This window comes from Asparagus officinalis, chromosome 3 (assembly GCF_001876935.1).
Source record: "Asparagus officinalis chromosome 3, Aspof.V1, whole genome shotgun sequence".
Lineage (NCBI taxonomy): Eukaryota > Viridiplantae > Streptophyta > Magnoliopsida > Asparagales > Asparagaceae > Asparagus > Asparagus officinalis.
This window is the reverse complement of record NC_033796.1, coordinates 3,154,727-3,176,036: the sequence shown is the minus strand read 5'-3', so window position 1 is coordinate 3,176,036 and position 21,310 is coordinate 3,154,727. Positions and strand designations below refer to the sequence as shown.

The window sequence follows — 21,310 nt, the reverse complement described above, 5'->3', positions numbered from 1 at the left end:
TAAATGACATAAATAATTATCGAGCCTCAACAAGAAAAATGGTAGTAGAATGTCATGTCCTGGGCCCGCGAGTCCGCTGGCGCGATGTAAGTCACAGGACCCACGGAGTACAACACATGGTTTGGCTGGATCCGCTGTTAAAATGGACTAATCAATGTTACACTTGGCTCTCAAGACCCATCATTTAAATCATTCAATCACTCAAATTAATATCCGCTATGAGGCTAAATCTTAAGGTATCACATAAAAACTACAGGTTGTTATTATATAACCCTGTATTCTACAACGAGTCAAAATCTTATTTATCATTTTGGATTTAAGAAAGATGGAAGAAGAAAAAAACCTGCATGTCACATTACATAAAAAGATACGGGTACCAAACGGGTCAACGTAGGCAGACCAATTATTTAACGGGTCGGATGCGGGTATGACCCGATTAAGGGGATACAGGCTATATAATACGATTGAAACCCTTAAGACTCGGGCACCTCGTCCGCCAGCCGTAATATTTGTCTCCGTCGATCTCCGTCGATCGCTCCCAAAAGTACGCCTTTTAATCCTTGTATTCTGATTAAATTTCTTGAATATTTGTTGAATTTAGAGTCCTTTCGTAAAATTATTTTGGAGGTTTCAGTGGAAATTTCTGCTTGTATGAATCCATTGAACATCTGAGGAAAAAGATCTGGTCTTCTCCCCGTCTAAACTTTTGATTTTGTACTGACAATTATCCAATAGTATGATAATCATGCTGCAGATCATTTGATTTGAGCAGCAAGGTTGAATCTTTTCGAATTTAATTGGTAAAGTGTGAGCCTTTTTGGGGAATGGATAAGAAATTTTAGTTTATTTTGCTTTACCCCCCACCTGTTTTTGATTTTTATGATTGTTTTAATCTGCAAAGGTACGCCTTTTTTATCCTTACTCTGATTTAATTTCTTGAACCTTTGACGAATTTAAATTCCTTCGATCAAAGTTATTTTGGGTTTTTAACTGAAAATTTCTGTTGGCATGAATCCAATGAACATACGATCTTGATATGAGGTCTGAGTTTACAGTTTAGAGCAAAAAAAAAAAAAATGGTCCCCAAAAAAAAAAAAAATGCCCCCCCCCCCCTGCTGTATTTTTTTAACAGATGATCATTTTTTGTACTCTTTTCAGAATTATTTGGTAAAGTTTGAGCCTTTTTTTTTTTGGGAATTTTACTTTTCACCTATGATTGATTTAATTTTTAAAAGCCCTAAATCTGGTTGCCTTTTTTGAGTCTATTCGATCCAGTTAAACAAAACCCACACTATTGATTGTGAAACAAGTTCCTTTTTTATTGTGAAACAAGTTCCTTTTTTTAACTGTCTGAATGACTATATCTCTTGTTTTGTGACCATGAGCAAATTAGGACCAATCTCAATCATTTTTCAGCATAACTAGGCTCAGTTTGTACACCAGAAAACATGTCATTGGATATAATTGTTTGTTAGGTTTTTGTAACTCTATTCCTTAGAAATTTGTCATGAAATAAGATATATCTTTTTTGTTGAGGAATATTATTTGTTGGATTGAAGATTGGATATAAACAAATAAACAAGGCTGACATAAGATCTCATTTAGCATTAGTTACTAATATTAAGAAACTATCTTTTGGGTTGATATGTATGAGGGTTGAAGGAATAAATCTGTAAATTGCTTAGAAATAAGTTGGACTCAAGCTTGATTGGTTTTAAAGAATTTCAAGCAAGCCGAATAATTTTTCTTTTTTACCTTCGCACAACCATGCTCTCTTTGATGCAAATGCATGACCAAGATGGCAATTTTGATGCTAAATAAGATGTTAGAATTTCAATCTACTCTTTAAATTTTTTTAAGCCGTCTTTGGACAGAGCAATTTTTCTGCTGTTTTTATCACTTCTTGATGTCAATTTTTGTGTGGAAGGCATACAAAAATCGCATGAAGTTTGATATTGGTGTCTGTTTGCAGAATTATTTGGATGATGATATTCTGTATTTTAGCAAAAAATTTTAATGTTTACTTTTGCTCAGCTATGCTTTCCTTTGATGCAGTATCATGTCTAAGCTGGCTACTTTCTTGATGCTAAGTAGGGTGTTAGATTCTTAACATATTAACATATTTTGATAACCATTTCTGCTGTTTTGATACTTAATGCATTTTTTGTGTGTAAAACATATGTAAATTTCTCTCAAGAGTTTGATATCAATTTTTATTTGCAGAATTATTCACATGATAGCATTTTAAATTGCATGCCTTCACGGTGCTTTAGAGGTAGGCAAATCACGAGTTTTTACAGAAGCTGTTTATGAGTTGCTTTGCTACTGTGTCAAGTTTTTGAAGGTGCAACCATGGGAAGTGCTTTTCAGAACATTATTCCATCTGTTGGAATTCCATCAGTGCTATGAATATTGTTTCTGCTCAACTCTGCTCAAGTAACATCAGTACAAGAGGTTACATGCAACGACGACAACAACAACAACAAAAAAACAACTACAACAACAAAGCCTTTATACCAACTGTTTAGGGTGTGCAAGTGGTTATATGAGGACTCTAAATAAACATGAAAGATTTCCTTAAAGAATGATTAAAGGGGTTCGATGCAAATCAACCAGTGAACAGGAAAAAAACTAAATTTTAAGGAGAAATATATTTAAGGAGTGACTGAAGGTTTAAGAAGTAATTATCTGTCCATAGAGAACATTAGGCTTAGCGTGGGCTTTGATGAGAGTGAGTTCCCCACCTTATAACATCATGTCAGCTGTGAAGTACATCAGCACTGAACAAGGATTTCATTCAATTCCAAACCTTTCTGCTCTAAAATTAACTCGGAAGTCTGAAACTGTCAATACAAAAACTTCTGATGAAGACAAACTTTCCACAAGTGTTAAAGCTACTCCAGAAATTGAAAAGAAATATGTGCATCGTGTTTATGATGCCATTGCTCCCCATTTCAGTGCAACACGATTTGCTAAATGGCCAAAAGTTGCCGGATTTCTAAACTCTGTAACCCCCGGTTCTATTGTCTTAGATGCTGGTTGTGGAAATGGGAAGTACTTGGGATTTAATTCAGATTGTTTTTACATAGGATGTGACATTAGTCCTCCACTGATTGATATTTGTGCTAGAAGAGGGCATGAGGTTTTGGTTGCAGATGCTGTTAATCTTCCTTATAGAAGTAATTATGGTGATGCTGCTATCTCTATTGCTGTTCTGCATCATTTGAGCACAGAAAGTAGGAGAAGGAAAGCTGTGGAAGAATTAGTTCGAGTTGTCAAAAAGGGAGGTCTTGTTTTAATTACGGTGTGGGCTGTAGAACAAGAAGACCGTTCTTTGCTCACAAAATGGACACCTCTTTCTCAGAAGTATAATGAAGGCTGGATAAGTCCAAGCAGTCCTCGAGTTCGTAATTCTTCAACAGTAACTCTACAAAGCATCCCAGAGACTAACTTATCAACTGATGAAAAAATTCAACTAGCTGTTGATGGTAAAGTAAAAGATGAACCCATGAAGACTCCTTCAGCTTTATCTAGCGTGAGAGAAAATGGTGCGACTGATGAGGGGAAGGCTAAAACTAACCAAGAGTACTTTGTTCCTTGGCATTTACCATATCATCGTGCTGAAATTGGTGGTGCATCAGCTTCTGCCCTTGCGAATGGCCTAGCAAAGAAGGATGATACAAAAGGAGCCATGGTTTATAACCGATACTATCATGTCTTTGCTGAAGGTGAACTTGAGAGGTATGTCTCTGGCTCTAGAATTTTAATTACTTGAAAAATGCTGCGTAATTTAGCTTTATGGCTTTTCTATTTTATACTTGCTCTATTTTCTTCTGTTGATTTGCCAATGAGAAGTCAACTTTTAAGGAATCCTTGAGTACTATATAAACTGATGCCCATGAGTCAACTCCTTCAACAGTAGCAATAACACACCATGATAATTAAAAAGGAGAGGAGAGGTGAAATCTTTGCCAGTGAGTTCACAATTTCCTGGATGGATTGGAAGTTTTAATATTTAAAAAGTGCAGTTATTATCACTTTTTATATCCTTATGAATTAGCCTTATTAAGAGAGGTTAGTTCTCTTTAGCTTTTGTGCGTGATCCATGATGTTCTCATCCATTTTCCTATGCGAAAATTTTCTTTGTGCTGCGAACTTGCTTCTTTTAGTTATTGGTCTTCTGGAGACCTTAACTCCAGAGATGCTACTATTTATGTAAGCCTATCAAGTATGAAACCGCAGTAATTTGCACTTTTTGAGGTGTCTAGGCCCATAATCCCATTGGTTACCAAATTCATCCAGATGTAGATAAAAAAACATTATAGCACACACGGATCCAGATCCTCTCCAATCAGGTCCCTTATCTCTATGTTTTCGCTGCTAAAATGTGTGCTGTACTTGAATATAATACTCTGGTGTTTAGTTGTTTCAATTCCACCACCCATCAAACTCAGATCATCAAGTCTTATGTCCTTGGAAAAATGGTAAATCAGAATGTATAAGTTAACCTACCGTTACCTATAAGCCTGACCACTCATGTTGGAAGGCTATCATAATTTGTAGTTTAGTTGTTAAACCACAGTCTTCTAATCTATATGGTTTTGAGTTGCAACTTAATCTGCGCTGCTTTCTGACGTTTGTAGTTCGTCGAACATTTTTCTGTTCTTAATGTTTTTCTCATGTTTCGGCAAACTGGTAATGTCTCATGTTTGCTTCCCTTTCTTTGTTGTTTTGTAGGTTAGTAACCGGTATAGATAACGCTGCAATTTTGGATCAATTCTATGATAAATCCAACTGGTGCATCGTACTCCAGAAGATCTGATCCATCAATAAACCCCTCCCTTTCTGAGAGGATGTGTTTGTATTTCATATACATGGAAAACTCTAAAACACTACGCTGATACCTGGGTTGTTTGAGTTGTTTTGGCTCAGCGTGTTGTTTATTTTGCAGACGTTGGTTATTTTTACGACGACATCAATTCCTATAAATTTGCTTCGAGTTGTATCGGTTCAGTGTTATTATTACTACTATTATTATTTTTGGCGAATAAGAGGTCATATCCTGTGATACGATGAGTTCCCATCTGTGATCTATGTATGCGATGCAAGTCATCTGTTTTTTTAATTAAGAAATGATTTGGTTTTCAGCTGGCGTTGCACTGAAATTTTAGTGGGATTCCATCGCACAACGCTCTATTGTTGCAGATAAGACCCCCTTGAGTGAGTGAAATTTTGTTCCGACTCTTCTGCTCTTTGAAGATGCATGCGTCCCTAAGGGGGTATTATTCATATTATTTTACCTCTCTTCTAATAAGTCAGCATCATGGGTCACCATTGCAAATGTGGAAAGTGCTGCACGATACGCTAGCCAACCAAAGTATGCTGCACTCTCTTATCCAAAGGCCCACAGGCTACATTTTTGATATTTTAAAACAGACAACATTTTATCCACTTTTAATTATAGAAATCGGCCCATTTTGAGTTAATTACGGTACTAATTAGTCGGAGTTGCCAACCCCGACTAATTAGTAGTCTAATTACAAACGGAGTCAATGAGCGGGGATTTTAAAATTTTAAAAATCTGATAGGAAAATGATAGGGGCACACCCCCAACCACAACCTCAACCACACTCCCTCTCTCATTTGCTACAGTATACCGTATCTCACTTGGGATTTTAAAATTTTAAAATCTGACCCGGTGCACTGTATCAAATGAGAGAAGGTGTGTGGTTAAGGTTGTGGTTGTGAGTATGCCCCTAGTGCCACCCATAATGAGCTGACCATCATTAATGATGGCCAGCTCATTGTGCAATAGGAGGGGACACCTCACATGTTCCCCTGTTAATCCCATATTTTAGGTCACTGTAGCAAAACTCTTTGTCAAAATTTCCATACATTTTCTTTCTCGTAACGTAATTCCAAAGAAGGGATATTAAATAATAAAGTTAAAAAAAAAAAAGAGTAGCCAACTTTGTAAGATGCAAACTTAGGGTACAATTGAATATCTGTGGGTGCGAGCCCTGCGCGTGGGCCATCCCCGAGACAATTAATCAGAACGTTGAACGCAATAAAAAATTAATAGTTATTTAATAAGCCCACAGATCATAGGAAGCCTACTACCATCATCAGCACAAAGTTAACACGAAGATATTTAACGAGCCCACAGATTTGACCTCGGTCTCATCGAACCCATCCACGTACTATTTAAACTAGCTAGCGGCAAAGCACGAGCATAAATAGCCCACTCGATCCCAAGCACCGGACTCTCAACCATCGATCCGAGTAAAAGAAATAGAAACCTATACAGCTACGTATAAAAACCTATACAGCTATACGTATACGATCGCTGATGGCTGATATTGCGATGTGGGTGCTGGAGGAGTTCGTGAGGAGAGAGAGGGGGGACGAGCTGGTGAAGAGGGAGTTTGCGGAGGCGGCGTCGATGGCGATCTCTGCGATCGGGAGCAAAGTCGGAGAGGGGGTCTCTTCGTTGACGGAGGCTGTTGGAGAGAAGCTCGAGGTTTTTGAGCCGAAGAGCCCCCTCGCGTTGGCTGCTTTTGATGGGGTGTTCTCCCCTTAATTAATTAGTTAGTTAGGAGTCCAAAAATGTGAGGTTGATTAATTTCATCAGTTTTGTTTTGTTTTGGCGTCTGGGTTCATCAATTTTTGTACATATATATACAAGAGAATGAATGATTATGACCGTCTTCTTCTGTAAGAGAAAAGATTTTTACTTGTTACTGACTGTGTTAATTATCTGCTTCTTCAAATTAAAATAATAATAATAATATATAATAGCATGAAGAGAATATCTACAAGCAATATCAAGAACAAACATTAAAAAAAAAAATTAAGAACTAATCATCTGACACCATGTTCTTGTTGTCAACCAAATGAGAGTATGTGATTATATCTCTGAAAGCAAAAGCTATGTTAACTGCATATTTTTTAGTGTTGAAAAAAGGGGTGTAGACCCATACTCTTATTATTATTACGCAGTTCGTTACTTTTTCAGAACCTTTGGGTCAAACTATTACTTTATTATTTAATTATGTTGCTTAATAGAAATTTAAAATTTGAAATTTAACCGTAATTTATCTTCATATAATATTTAAAAATTCTAAAAAAATAAAAAATAATAAAAATTCATTAGGCTTATGCCTTATGATTTTAGGTTTTACCTCTTATGGAGTACTATCTGTTATCTTTCATCTTACTAGCCTTTTAAAATTATGATAACAATATGAAAAATAATTTGTATCTATCGTAATCGTAATTGTACTGATTGTATAATAATTTTAATAGTATTTTTTAAATTAATAAATTACACTATAATTTAATAACTATACAAATTAGTAAATTGTTTACTGACGTGTAATAAATTATTTATGAAATTAAAATATAGTTACTGATAGTATTATAATTATACAATGTATAATATTATCATATTTAAAAGAGAAGAAATTATTTAATACATTATAATTATTTTAATAAATTATAATAATTATCCAAACTATAATAGTTAATTATAACAGTTTTTTACACACAGTTTCATCGTATAATTTATTTATTTAAAGAAAGTCGTAATTGTTCAAATTTTATATTGTTATATAAATCATATTTTATTATTTTGGCGGCTAATAAATTTTTTAAAATATAAAATAAAATAGATATGCTCTGTTCGAACTAGTTGACTGTGAAATCAAATTACCACGGAAGGAGAAAAAACGGCCGACTACAATTTGAGAAAAATCTTTATCTGCAACCTCTCAGAAAATGACAAATGCAGCTGAGCTAAGCAAAGCTCGCTCCCCTCGACTGCCGAAAAATCTCCAAAATCTAATCAGCTCCCTTCTCACTGTTGCATCCCCAAAGATCTTTATTCAGTTTCAACCCATAAATTCTTTCTTCAATCTGCAGTTGCTTCGCTGATCGCCGTCACAATCTCAGACTCTAGTTCAGCCCTCCCCGATGCTGTCATCCTCCTCCGTAACCCTAACAACCCCTCGCTTTCAATCCTTCCCCAAAAAATCCACTGTAAAGGGAAAACCCAGAAAGAGAATCCAAACAACCATCACGAATCTTGTTCAACATTTAGCCACCACAAAACCAGAGAACAACATCTCAACAATCCAGTCTTTCCCCCAAAACCCAGATGCCAATTTATCCGGTCCGATCCCGTTTCATAATCTTGATCCTAAAGCAGTCTCTTCACATCTAAAATCATGTGCAAGTCTCAAAGAAGTCAAGTGCGTGCATGCAGTTTTCATAAGAGCTTTACTGGGCTCCGAAACTTATGTGGGCAACAATTTGATCAGTTGGTACTTGAGTTTTTCCAGCCTGGACGACGCGAGAAAGGTGTTCGATGAAATGTCTGAGAAAAATGTGGTTTCTTGGACTACGATGCTTAACGGGTACCTTAACCATGGTCTCGATGACGGAGTTGTTGAAATTTTTGAAGGTTTGATTGAAAGTTCAGTCCAACCTAACAGCTTGACGTTTGTATGCTTGTTGAAGTCGTGTGGCAATAGGTTGGATTTCGAACTTGGGAGTCAGCTTCATGCCTGTATTCTCAAAGGGAATTGGAGTAACTTGATAGTTGATAGTGCCCTAATATATTTCTATGCACAATGTGGTGATTTACTCGGTGCATCTTGTGCGTTTGATCGGATGCCGGAGCGTGATGTTGTTACTTGGACTACAATGATCACTGCATACGCAAAACATGGCTATACTGATGAAGCCCTGTCGGTTTTCTCAAGAATGCAACATCAAGGCTTTCGTCCGAATGAAATTACAGTGTGTAGTGTCTTGAAGGCTTGTGGTGAAGAGAAAGCATTGCGATTCGGTAGGCAACTTCATGGTGCTATAGTGAAAGGATTGTTTGAAGAAGATGTAGTTATTGGGAGCTCTTTGGTAACAATGTATGTGAAATGTGGAGAAATTTCTGATGCTAGACTAGTTTTTGATCTCATGCCAAAGAAAAATACAGTCACATGGAGTTCAATGATCTCTGGCTACGCACGAAATGGCCAAGGAGAAGAAGCAATATCTCTATTCCAATTGATGAAGACACTTCATATATCTGCAAACAGTCAAACTATTGTTAGTATTCTAACTGCTTGTGGCTATATGAGATCTCTCAACCTTGGTAAAGAAATCCATGCCCAGATGCTAAAGAGACTAGTTAATAGCAACAATTTTATTGACAGCACCCTTATTTGGTTATATTGCAAGTGTGGAGAGTTCTCCTATGCTGCTAGAGTTCTCGAATCCATGCCTGAAAGAGATGTGATCTCATGGACTGCGATGATTTCGGGTCACAATACCCTGGAAGACAAATCTGATTCGCTTAGATTCTTGAAAGAAATGTTATGGGAAGGCATAATGCCGACTCCTTACACTTACTCCTCTGCTTTGAAAGCTTGCGCAAAAGGAGAAGAGATTCGGTATGGACGATGGATTCATGGTTCAGCGAATAAAACTAGCTCTATGTCAAATGTTTATGTTGGAAGTGCACTTATTGACATGTATATGAGGTGTGGATGTGTCAAGGACGCATCAAAGGTTTTTGCGACGATGCCTGAGAGGAATTTGGTTTCTTGGAAGGCGATGATTGTTGGATATGCAAAGAATGGACATTGTAGAGAGGCTCTGCAGCTTATGTATCGGATGCAAAAAGAAGGGTTTTATGTCGATGATTTTGTTCTGTCAACTGTTCTTGGCTCATGTGGAGATTTACAGTGGGAGGAGAGGCCTTCTGAAGATTCTTGTTCTTTGCCAAGTTGATCTCTTGGTAGAAACTTGTAGAATCTCTTAGACAGCTGTGATGATATACATTGGAGAGCTTTTCAAGTGTAAAGTTTGAGGTCATAGAGGATTGTTCAGTGCTTTAATTGGCCAAATTGTTGTATGTTGTTGAGACCTTTCTTGTCAATTATTACAGGATACATCAGACATTGTAAAGCTACTGATCTATTTAACAAGTAATTTTTGATGTTCTGGTGAAAGTTGTTCCAAAGGCAATGTAGTATGCTTAATGTACAAAAAACCATATACTTTTTTGTTTTTGAGAACACGAAAACGCGTATATTAGCGAGAAGAAGAGGGCCAAAAAAAGAAGAAGATAGTTTTAGAATGTAAATAATAATTTTACGAAAGGTTATAAATCTAAATAGTTTAATATACTTGTTGGTTATTGTTGGATTTTCTCCAAATCTCATTATAAAGAGTGCATGGCATTTACAAGATCGAAAGGCTAGACAACATTGAAGACGCAAGGGCAGAAGTTTGAAGGGCTAATGCATAGGGAGATAAAATGATGGGCTAATGCTTAGGGAGATAAAATGATACATCAATGAGTATATAAAAAGGGTGTATGAGTGTATAAAAAGGGTGTGTGTTGTTAGCGTTGAGATATAGGAAGAGGGAGGATCGTTTTAGAACTCTTTAGTGATCGGTGTTCTCGGGTTCTGTTAGTGATGTGATGGTAGCCTCTTAGAGCTCTCGAGTGATCGGTGTTCTCGGATTCTTTGAGATGTGAAATATGTGAGGGTTTTTAAGTTTCGTCCGTGCAAAACTTGTACCGGTTGTATCACTTGTATTGATTGTACTAGTTTGTAATTTGTAAAGTATAGTGAAAATAGAGGTAGGCGTATTTTTCAAATCAAGAAAAGCTCTTTGTGTTTGTGTCGGTGCTTGTACTCTCTTGGTGTGTGCAATATTTGTGTGCCCCATAATTCCCAACAATTATTACGGATGAAAAACTGTTACCCGTACTGGTATAAATCTCGTTAAGGTTAGAAAGAAAAGGTTTTCAACTTGAATGTGAATATGAATCCATTTGGTAATAATAAGCTAATTATTTTCTGAAAAGTAATTATCAAATTAATACAAAAGTTCGTAGATAATTCGTTTTCCGCAACAATTCGGAGACGGGTGACTAATTTGCTATCGTCCTATTTATCATATCGTCATCCTGGAAAAAGAATCCCCTTTCTCGTCTCCTCCTCGAAACCCTAACCCTAACCCTAACCCCAAACAAGGCATCAATGGCGAAGGGCAAAGGGGCCAAAAAGCGCGCCAACAACCGCAGCAACAAGAAGCGCAACCTCGGCCTCAAACCCCACTCGAAACCCCAGTCCCAGCCTCAAAACCCTAAACAAAAGAACCAAAAGAAGCCCAAAAAACCTAACCCTATCCAAGACGAAAACCCCTTCACCTTCGGATCCGAACCCGAATCCAACCCCTCCTCCCCAACCTGCATCCAATCCCTCCTCGAACCCTACACCAAACCCCAACTCATCTCCTTCCTCCTCGACGCGGCCGTTTCGGATCCCGAACTCAGGACCCGAATCCGATCCATCGCCGACTCCGACGTCTCCCACCGCCAGCTCTTCGTCTTTGGCCTCGGATGGGACGCCACCAAGGAAACCCTAACCGCAGCTTTCTCCCCCTTTGGTCCGATTGAAGACTGCAGCGTTGTCGTCGACAAGAACACGGGTCGGGCTAAAGGTTACGCCTTTGTTCTATTCAAGACCCGATCCGCTGCGATCAAGGCCTTGAAAGAGCCACAGAAGCGAATAGGGAACAAGGTCGCGACTTGTCAGCTGTCGTCCGTGGGTGGGCCCAAGCCCGACGGTGGTCGGAAGATTTATGTTGGCAATGTGCCTTTTGATGTTAGCGTGGAGAGGTTGAGGGAGTTTTTCGCGAGGTTTGGGGTGTTGGAGTCGGGGCCCCTTGGGTTTGACGGAGCCACGGGGAAGTCGAAAGGGTACGCATTGTTTGTTTACAAGACTCCGGAGGATGCAAAGAAGGCGTTGGAGGAGCCGTACAAGTTGTTCGAGGGACGCCAGCTGTACTGCCAGCTGGCGACGCCGAAAAATGAGATGGGGAAGGTGCAGATGGCGGTACCCGCTGTCTCGCCGGTGGTACCCGCTGTCGCGGCGATGATCCCTCAGCTGCGGTGCCGACACAGCAGTCGGTGATGGCGGCGATGGCAGCAGACCGCACAGAATCTTGCAACTGGGCAGAACCCTCTGCTGCTGCAGAATCAGTTATTGGCTGCTGCGGCGGCTGAACCTGCGTTGTGAATGCTGCAGCGGCTATGTGAGGAGCGCCCAAAAGGTGCCCCGTATGGTGGAGGGGCAGCAGCAGCGCAGCATGTTCTTGGAGGGCAGGGGATGGGAGGAGTCGGATTTCAAGGCTTGCAAGGAATGCAAGGGTATCAGGCGGGTTCATCAATGCAGGGATTGCAAGGGTATCAGGCTGGTTCGTCTATGCAGGGTGGGCAGTCCGGGAAGGGTTCTGGAGGGGCTTTAGGAGGATTTAGGTCATATCAAGTATGGTAAAGTTGATATTGTTTAATTCATGTGTTATAACTTAGGGTCCTAGGGAGGATATATACATGGACACATTTTTGAAGCAACCATTTTGAGAAATTAATGAGCTAAATCGACATTCTCCCATAAAAATGAGCAAAATCGACCCTTTTAATCACAATTAAAGATGAAAATGATCGATTTTGCTGTTGGTGTTTTTTTAATTACACGGGACTACTAGTCCCATGTAGTTAGGGCATGATAATCCACGATTAGCCATGTCAACCAAATGGACGGGACTACTAGTCCCGTCCCATCCATTTCATGGGAAAGGGGCCGAGTCTCTGCTTAAAACTCGGGACTAGCAATTCTAAGTTTTAAGCAGAGGCTCCGCTTGTTTTCCAAGAAATGCATGAGACTAGTCTATCAAAATGCACGGGACTAGCAGTCCCGTGCATTTCCTATGCACTACATGCACGTTTTTTGTGAAACGTCCATGCATTGTTATCGAGGCGCGCGCCCCGGGCACGGGGCGCTGCGTGCTAGGACAATTGCGCCCCGCACCGGAGGCAGGGTGCGCTTCGTGTGCGCTTGACACTTGTGTCATGTACTAGACTATTTCTTCTGTTTTTTTTTAAATAATTTACATATTACATATTTACATCATGTAATAGACTCTTTTTTGCTAGTTGCTAATCCATTTTCCATCTTTTCATGTTTAACCTATAAAAAAGAAATAATAATTAGTATTTTAGTATATTTGTTTGCTAATTGTAACTTCCTTCTCTAATTAGCATGCTAACTAGAAAATTATGAACATGTAAATATGTAATTATTACCTCCATTCTTCATCTTTAGCTAATCGTGGATTAGCATGCCCTAACTACACGGGACTACTAGTAGTCCCGTATAGTTAAAAAAAACACCGATAGCAAAATCAACCGATAGTTAAAAAGGGTCAATTTTGCTCATTTTTATGGGAAAATGTTGATTTTGCTCATTAATTTCTCAAAAGGGTTGTTTTCAAAAATTTGTCCTATATACATCTTGGGTTTTTAGTTTTGAACTTGTTTGAGTTAACAAGCCAAACAAGTTGAACCCTTCTTGTTCTGCAACTGGAAGGGGTGGATTCAAAACATAGCATAATATGAAATGTGTAGATAATAGATATAACTTAAAATGAGACATGTCAATATTTTAGTTGTTGAACTTCCGAATGGCCAAACACTGAACGACATATAAGGACTTAAAAAACATGAATTGGTGCTCACAAATGCAAGAAAATTTTAGAGGACAATAAACATGAAAACGATATTATTTACTTTTAGATGTTTTTCTCCCTGCATCAAACTCGTTAATAGACAAGTAACAAAGAATATTTTAAAATGGAATTTCATATCTTAATAATCAAAATGTGCAGACTGATACAGAATATTGCAACAAATTCTGTACCCTATTATTAGATGTAAATTTAGTTAGACTCTTGTTAGATACTAATTCAATCATTTTTATAAGAAATGTTGAGCTTGTAATAATTGAAGTTTATAGATTTAGATATGGAAGAAGCAACTTAAGGAAAGAAATTGAATTGTGTGTGGTTAGGGTTTTTCAATGTTGTAGATCGTGACTGTGCTTCTGCAATGCTAACCACATGCAATTCAATTTCTTCCTGACTATGCTTCTGCAATGTCTGAAACAATAAACTTTAATTATCACATGTTCAACATTTCATATAAAAATAGTTGAACTAGTATCTTAATAATAATCTGACTAAATTTAGGACATAATTGCAATTTTTTTTGTTAGTATGCAGATTTTGATTACAAGTATCTGAAATTATATGTTTGCAAAGTGCTCTTGGCCTGTGTTGTCTATTAGTACATTTGATGAGGGAAGAAAATGCCTAAAAGTCAAGAATAGGTTTTCCATGTTTATTATCCTCTAGAAGTTTCTTACATTTGTTGTTTTCCAACTGCTGATATTATCTTGAAAGGGTCAACAATATGGCTCTGGAGGATTTGATTTGGCCAAGTTTGTACATTTTGATCCCATTTGTCATAAATTGGCACGTTGAATCAGTCTCTCACCTTTTTAACATAACTCACTTCACAATCTTCTAAATCTGGAATTCTTTTATGTGCAAAATGACTGACCAGGTTAGGATTTCAGTCATCATATGGAAGACTAAAAGTGGTCAACATTTGAACTGTCATTACTTTGTTCCTTTCCTTGGTGTTCATTTTGTAGAAGTTGGAACATTTTGGGACAAGTTCTGATGGAATTAGAATATGAAAGAAGACTCTTAAGTGTTATAATTTGAGGAAAACGATTTTTAGATGAGATAAATTAGGAGATTCTAGGTTGGATAAAATTGGAAGTTAGCATACACATGATACATGTGATTATTGTTCATGTAGAATGCTGTAGTATCTACGTGAATGACCTATATGAAGTCCTCTTAGAAGTAACTATTTAGAAAATTGTAGATTTGAAGAATGTATGAGTTGTACATGGGAAATTTATTTGATCACTAGGGCTAGTTCTTCTTCATTATTTTTTGGAGATCTTTTGAGTTGCACAGCTGGCAAAGATTTTTGTGAAAAAAGGGTTCAAAATTGTTAGTTTTTGAATTCTTTGCTATACTACTTTCTTTTTACATGTGTAGTAGAATGTACTAGCAAAAACGCTTATGCTATATAACGATTGGATTTTTTTTACAACTACCGTGAGGCTGAGGTTCACTGTCAGCTGCTCAGCCATCAACATCAGAGAAACTATTATGAGCATGACAAGTAGTTTTTAATTGCATGTATCTGTGGATTACACCGTCTCTTTTATATGCAGAGAGATTTGACAATTCCAAGCATTGAGCTAAATCAGTAGAACTAGTACTGAATAAAGAAAGATTAATCTCTTTAAAATGAAAAACATTAAAATTAAAAGGGGAGTAATCATTGTATGACCCCTCGCAGGTAGGAATATAGGCTTGTGGAAAGCAGCTTGTTGAAAGCAGAATGCCTAATAGATGAAGATGATCTGAAATTTCTTAGGAAGGAGAAACGAAAGTATTCAGATGTAGGTAGTGTGTACTGAAGGAACTTACTCTTTTTGGATGAATAGTTGGCTCATGATTCACAATGGCATGATTCCTAGTAGTTGAAACTGAAATACATTATTTGGCGAGATTCATAGTTGTAATTGATAGGACCTACACTTTTTATTCTTCATATTTACTTTAATTTACTTTATTGTTTTATTGTTAATACTTTTCTCGTTATTTTACAGTAATTTGTTATAATCTTATTTTAAATGTTCTCTTCTGGTGTTGTATATAATTTTCATCTTTAGTTAATCATTCCTTTATGGTTGTTATTTTTTTATACTTCGAATTTCTAAAGAGTTATTTTGATTTTGCATATATTGGTGTTTCTCTTTTGGGCATCTGTTCAATTTTCCCTTTTAATTTCATCTTGATTTTAATCCACCATTAACTTTTGAAGGCTTCAGAGGGTTTTCCCCCCTAATGTAGATTAACATTCTTCAGTCCCTTATTGCAGATGTAATGAAGCAGGATAAATGAGAGACCTTTCATGAATGTTACAACATTGTTTGTGAGGAAGCTTTCTTCTGTTTCAATCACGATCTTGGAAGGCGTCTTCGTGAAGAAGTCTTAAGCGCTTGTTTTTTAAATGTTATCCATGTCATGTGTTCTATCTAGGGTCAACTTGTACCTTTTTTTGAACTTGTAGATTTCCCCTTTTTTGAACATATAAGTTTAGTGTGAGCTTTATGGTTACTTTCTATCTGATATCATTGCCCATTTGTTAGTGTTATATACTCCTCCTTGATGTTCAAGTTTGATATACTTTTATCTTAAGTTGATTTTATTACATTATTTGATCTCTTCTTATCTTCCCTTCTATCTTTTGGTGTATTTAAGCTTATTTGCACAGTTAATTATTTTTATTTTATTTTTATTTCTACCCTTTGCTGCCGGCTTCCGTTCAGTTATTGTGAACAGGATTTTGTTTCCCTTAACATGGTTCATGCTACCTTGTAGGAATTTTACATAGGTTCTTTATTGCCTCGGGGGGTTTCTTTCTTTTTGATGTTCTTTATTTTCTGTGTTAGAAACATGGCATTTTTCTTCTTATTCTTGTAAGGTTTTGTGTATGGCCTGATATAAATAATATTGAGTCTAACATTGATCCTTTTATTTAATTTTATTTTTTGTTATTTGTCTGCCTCCAAGATTTAATTCTGGGATTCTAGTTGATTTAATTCTATTATTTCCCTAATCCTTATGCATTGGTTTTGGTCATGGTACTATTTTCTCTTATCCATTCAAATGTTTTTATGTTTACTTTAATGAACGAGCAACTGAATACACACTTTATTGTCCAAATTTATTTACAGTTATTTTTGTTCTCTTTCTGGAGTATAAGGTGGATAGTTTGGCCTCCCCCAAAACGGGGGGGAGACAAGTCCTCTCATTATGTTTATTGAAGGATTCCTTAAAACTTGCGACTTACCTGTCACATGGAACTGCCTTCAGTAACTTTCCTCATGTTCCTCTTAAGCTCTTCCATAACAATTAATGAAGTTTAAAGCTTCGTGTTAACCAGCTTGATGGTGTCTTTGCTAACCTAATCTTTTAACTGTCCTGCTAAGCTGCTATATGAAAATGTCATTATTTTTTACTTTGATATCTTTCCAGAACTCCTAACCTCGCTTGAAACTTTCATACTAAAATTTCAACAAAGTTCTATATCATCCATCTTTTTTTCTATCTTAGTGAGCCCACAATACGCTCATACCTGCAAGTTCTGCTTATTACATTACATCTGCAGAAGTGGGTTTCTTAACACTGTCTTCTGAATCATAGGATTTCTGAAGATGTGATTCAGCTACCATTCCGTGGAAATGAACAAATATGCCTTTTTGGTTGATTATGTTTGAAATTGTATTTACAGAACCTTTTATTAACAAACTGTACAGATTTTACTGCAACCACAACCTTTTTTTATTGCTTATATTTTGAAATCATGTCTTGGCTTGGCTGTCTATGAACCATTGTGTTGTGAGGTTTTTTTGGTTCTGTTAAAAATTGGTTTAATTTTTCCATCTTGTAAATTTAGTACATAAAACACAAGATATCCAACTGTAAAATGAAGTTTTCAGATCCTGAAATTGACCAGGCTTGGCAAATTCTTTAGACCCTAGGTCTTCCGGAATTTAATCATGCTTTCAGTTCAAATTTTTAAGGGGAATGTTCAAAGAACATTGGAAGTTCATTCATATTTGATTGATGAGTGATCAGAATAATTGTAAAGACTAGTAAATTGCAGGATTCTTTTTGCTCTCAGTTCTTTTACGACTGGTTCCTACATTGTGCTTATTTGTGACCAGCTCTAACAAATATACTTGGAGAAAAGAATCACATAAAGAATGTTAACTCAAGTATGTGCAGTATTGAGTTATTCGTTTATATTGATGATTATGTTTGTTATATATGTTTGGTTGAGTTGCAGGGTTTTTTTTGCTCTCAGTTCTTTCATGACTGATTCCTGTATTGCATATCACAAGCTTTGGTTACTATAGTATTAGCTAACACATTTTGTCCTTGTTAAAACTTTTCATTCTTGTTGCTAGTTTGTCCAGTTCTAGCGTGTGAGGTGACCTCTCAAGAGACTAACCCTTTATCACCTATCGCCAAGGATCTCGATGAACCATGTTAAATTGACTTGAATTTAATTAAGTGATTATCGATTTGCCCCTAGGTCATCCAGACACTTCATCTAGGCTCCTGTATCCATGTCCATGTCCGGCACTCCTCAGACACTTATTGGATATATACATACATTTATCCAGATGTGTACTCAATTATATAACACATGTTTTAGTTCAAAAAACTCGTTATTCACTTCTTAAATGTATAGCGTACAGTCCATCTCAAATCTATGCAACTCATTGGACTAGGGACAGGTTAGTTTTAGCAATACCTAGTTCATAAGTATGATTTTAAAGGGTTGTTTGGGTATCTAATTCAAATATGAGTCGCTTTTCATTTTATAATCTAATCAATAAAAGAAACATAGCAATGGTATAAGGATCTTAGTCCTCATTACATGTGAATGAAAAACAATATCGATCTCATATAGATAATTGATTTTAATGTGTATATAGCAGTGTCCCCATATCCTTTTACTATCCTTGTCCATGTTTGCACCCACACCCCTATTTGTGCAGCATAGATTTGCCCTGATCATACTATAGCTGGCACTTGTAGTTCTTGTTATGCCTTATCCACATACAGAGATATGATATCCAAACTGCTCTGTCCTTTTTTTCTTTTACAAATTTCTCATGCCTCCTGTCTATGTTGTGTTACTTGTGTCCATGATGTCCTTATCGTGTTCTCGTGTTGGTTATATTTACTCCCCACTCTTGTTTAACCTTATCTGATTTTACTAAATATATGGGAAACCTATAAGGTCCTCATTTTATTTTCTTCTTTTATTTTTTTATTAATTAACTATCTGCATTTCACCATAAAGCAAAATATGTCTAACCGAGATGAGGGTACTTTCTTCTCTTTTGAAACTTTTATTGAATTCCTCATTCTCCCTCATTTCTTGGCCCTCTGAAGAATCAACAAAATTCTTTTAATTAGTATACAAAATTAGGCTTCAATTAAAGGTGTTATCTGGTTTGTGAACTTATAGTGGTGGCTCTTTGTTTACTCACACTCAGCGACCTTTATCTTTCTAATATATCTTCTCCTCAATTTTTCCATGATTTGAATTTTTTTCTTCTTAGCTTAACTTTCTTTATTCTTGAGCATGTTGCCTATGTCGTCCTAGCCTAGACTTTGTTGAAGAAATTTAATCATGGATGTGAAACAAATGAAGTCACCAGTGTATTTGCAGTGATTTCTTCAGATGGTATTATTAGGCTGTATCGCTTGTTAAAAATTAAGCCCTATTGGATTTTTGTGGACATGTTGCTCATTTATCCTTTTCATTTTATTATTTGGAAGTCAAGCATCAAGTATACAATTACCTTATCTGTTCTTGAATTTATAAATGGAAATGTACTATGCAATGACCATTAAAGATGTCTGCAGGATAGATAAGATGGTGGGGGAAAATTCTGATATATTTTTAACATCGTTAAATGCAAAAATGGTGAACGGAAATACGTGCTCGGCCTTGTATTTTGATTAGTGGGGAAGTTGTCAGGGTGAGTTGTTCTGCTGCTTCTGCAAGAGGTTCAGATGTTAAAGTTTTGCTTTTTACCAGCGTATCTATGCTGCGATCGATTTTCCTCGTCACGGTGCTGTAGCCAAAGGTATGTCTGAAGAAGATGTAGTTGTGGGAGCTCTTTGGCAACAATGTATTTTGAATTGTGGAAATATTTCTGATCGTAGACTAGTATTTGATCTCATGCGAAGGAGAAATACAGTCACATCGACGGCCATGGTCTCCAGTTTGTGCACGAAATGGCCTGGGAGATGAGTCTTTATCTCTATATGCGCGGACAAAAAAGCTCCATATATCTGCAGAACATTCAACGTTCAAACTGTTGTTTGTGGTTGTATTGGATGTCTGAACACCGAGGAAGAAATCAATGGCCAGTGCCTCAGGAATCTGGGTCGGGGAAACAATTACATCGATAGCACCCTTATTTTGTTCTTAGCCCGTGTGATGATTTTCTAGGGGAGGGTCCTCCTTCAGCTTCTTGTTCTCTGCCAAAAGTTGATCTGTAGGCTGTAAATTGTAGAATCTCTTTTAAAGAGTTGTGATGATATCCACTGGATTTTGAATGTGAAGGTGTCTGCAGAAATTGAATGTGAAGGTGGCTGCAGAAATTGAAGAAGAGATGTTTGGATGAAACGACGGTTCTTGTCTCAGTTGTGTGAAGTTTAGGGTCCTACACCATTGTTGTAAACTGCTAAGCCCTGATAATTGGGGAAACCCCAAATTTATTGGAAAAAGTAAAAAATCAGATCGTCTTCAACAAAGAAAATCCATCAATGGTATCGTCATCCCAGACCTGAAAGCCCTCCACGAGAAATGGCAGAACGCAATCCTGCTGCCTATCCTCTTCTGATAAGGCGGCGCAACCTGTGCTGGATGGGTATAGGTGCAACCTGTGCTGGATGGGTATAACGCGATGCAGGGGACGGGAGCGGTTGGTTTTCCAGGGTTGCAGTGTATTAGGGTGGTTCGTGGATACAGGCTGGTCTGTCCGGATAAATATGTAGTAGTTCATCGTATACAATATTAGTTGACTTGAGGACAAAAGGGTCATTACGGATGACATTAGTCTAAATTGTCATAATCCCCCTAGAAACAAACACACTCACTAGTGTGAACTATTTTTATATAGACTGAATATTGATTAGTCCCCGTGAAAACAAACATTGGATTGGTTTAAAATAATATTGATTAGTCCCAGTGTATTATAGCTCGCGGAATACAATACTTCCAAGTCCCCGGGACAAAAAATAAACATGGACTAAATTTTGGGTTAAAGGTTTTTGTTGTTGTTGTTATTATTGTTTTGGTGCTAAGCAGAAGGCGTATAGATCAATATTTACCAGAGCTTCCAAAAAGATGGGAGGTGAAAATGATTCACAATGGCTTGATATAAAAGTTAGAATTGGTAGGATCTTCACTTATTATATATCTTTCATATTTTTACTTCAACTTGCTCAGTTTATCATTAGTACTTTCGTGTCATCGTTTTATCATAGTTTGTTACTAGTTTTAGGCCCGTGTCATGCACGGATTTGTTTAATATACAAAAATTGATGTAGCAAAAGAATACAAACAGTTCAAACAGTTTACGAAGCGTTCAAATAGTTTACGAAGCATCTTGTTTGGAAAATTGAAAAGGCAGGGAGAATTAGTACTTTCGTGTCATCGTTTTATCATAGTTTGTTATATTCTTACTTTAAATGTTCTCCTGTAGTTTTTTTTTTTCCA

At 37.0% G+C, this 21,310-nt stretch overlaps 3 protein-coding genes across 6 annotated transcripts; all 3 read left to right on the top strand.

Annotated features, from left to right (window-relative positions):
• On the top strand, positions 459-5,085 carry LOC109832664 (alkylated DNA repair protein alkB homolog 8). Its single transcript, XM_020400061.1, has 3 exons — positions 459-544; positions 2,224-3,741; positions 4,738-5,085. The coding sequence occupies exons 2-3, from the start codon at positions 2,726-2,728 to the stop codon at positions 4,820-4,822; spliced, it is 1,101 nt and encodes a 366-aa protein (XP_020255650.1). The 5' UTR covers positions 459-544; positions 2,224-2,725; the 3' UTR covers positions 4,823-5,085.
• LOC109832663 (pentatricopeptide repeat-containing protein At4g18520-like) lies at positions 7,722-10,010 on the top strand. Its single transcript, XM_020400060.1, has one exon. It carries the CDS (start codon positions 7,972-7,974, stop codon positions 9,787-9,789), a length of 1,818 nt encoding a protein of 605 aa, XP_020255649.1. The 5' UTR covers positions 7,722-7,971; the 3' UTR covers positions 9,790-10,010.
• On the top strand, positions 10,926-20,789 carry LOC109832662 (UBP1-associated protein 2B-like). Of its 4 annotated transcripts, none has more exons than XM_020400058.1 (2): positions 10,926-12,341; positions 19,447-20,789. In XM_020400058.1, the coding sequence occupies exon 1, from the start codon at positions 11,052-11,054 to the stop codon at positions 11,985-11,987; it is 936 nt and encodes a 311-aa protein (XP_020255647.1). In that variant the 5' UTR covers positions 10,926-11,051; the 3' UTR covers positions 11,988-12,341; positions 19,447-20,789. The 4 variants fall into 4 exon arrangements, with proteins under 4 accessions (XP_020255647.1, XP_020255646.1, XP_020255645.1 ...); XM_020400057.1 differs by lacking the exon at positions 19,447-20,789 and adding an exon at positions 15,865-16,222; XM_020400056.1 differs by lacking the exon at positions 19,447-20,789 and adding an exon at positions 15,878-16,222 and having other exon boundaries at positions 10,926-12,346.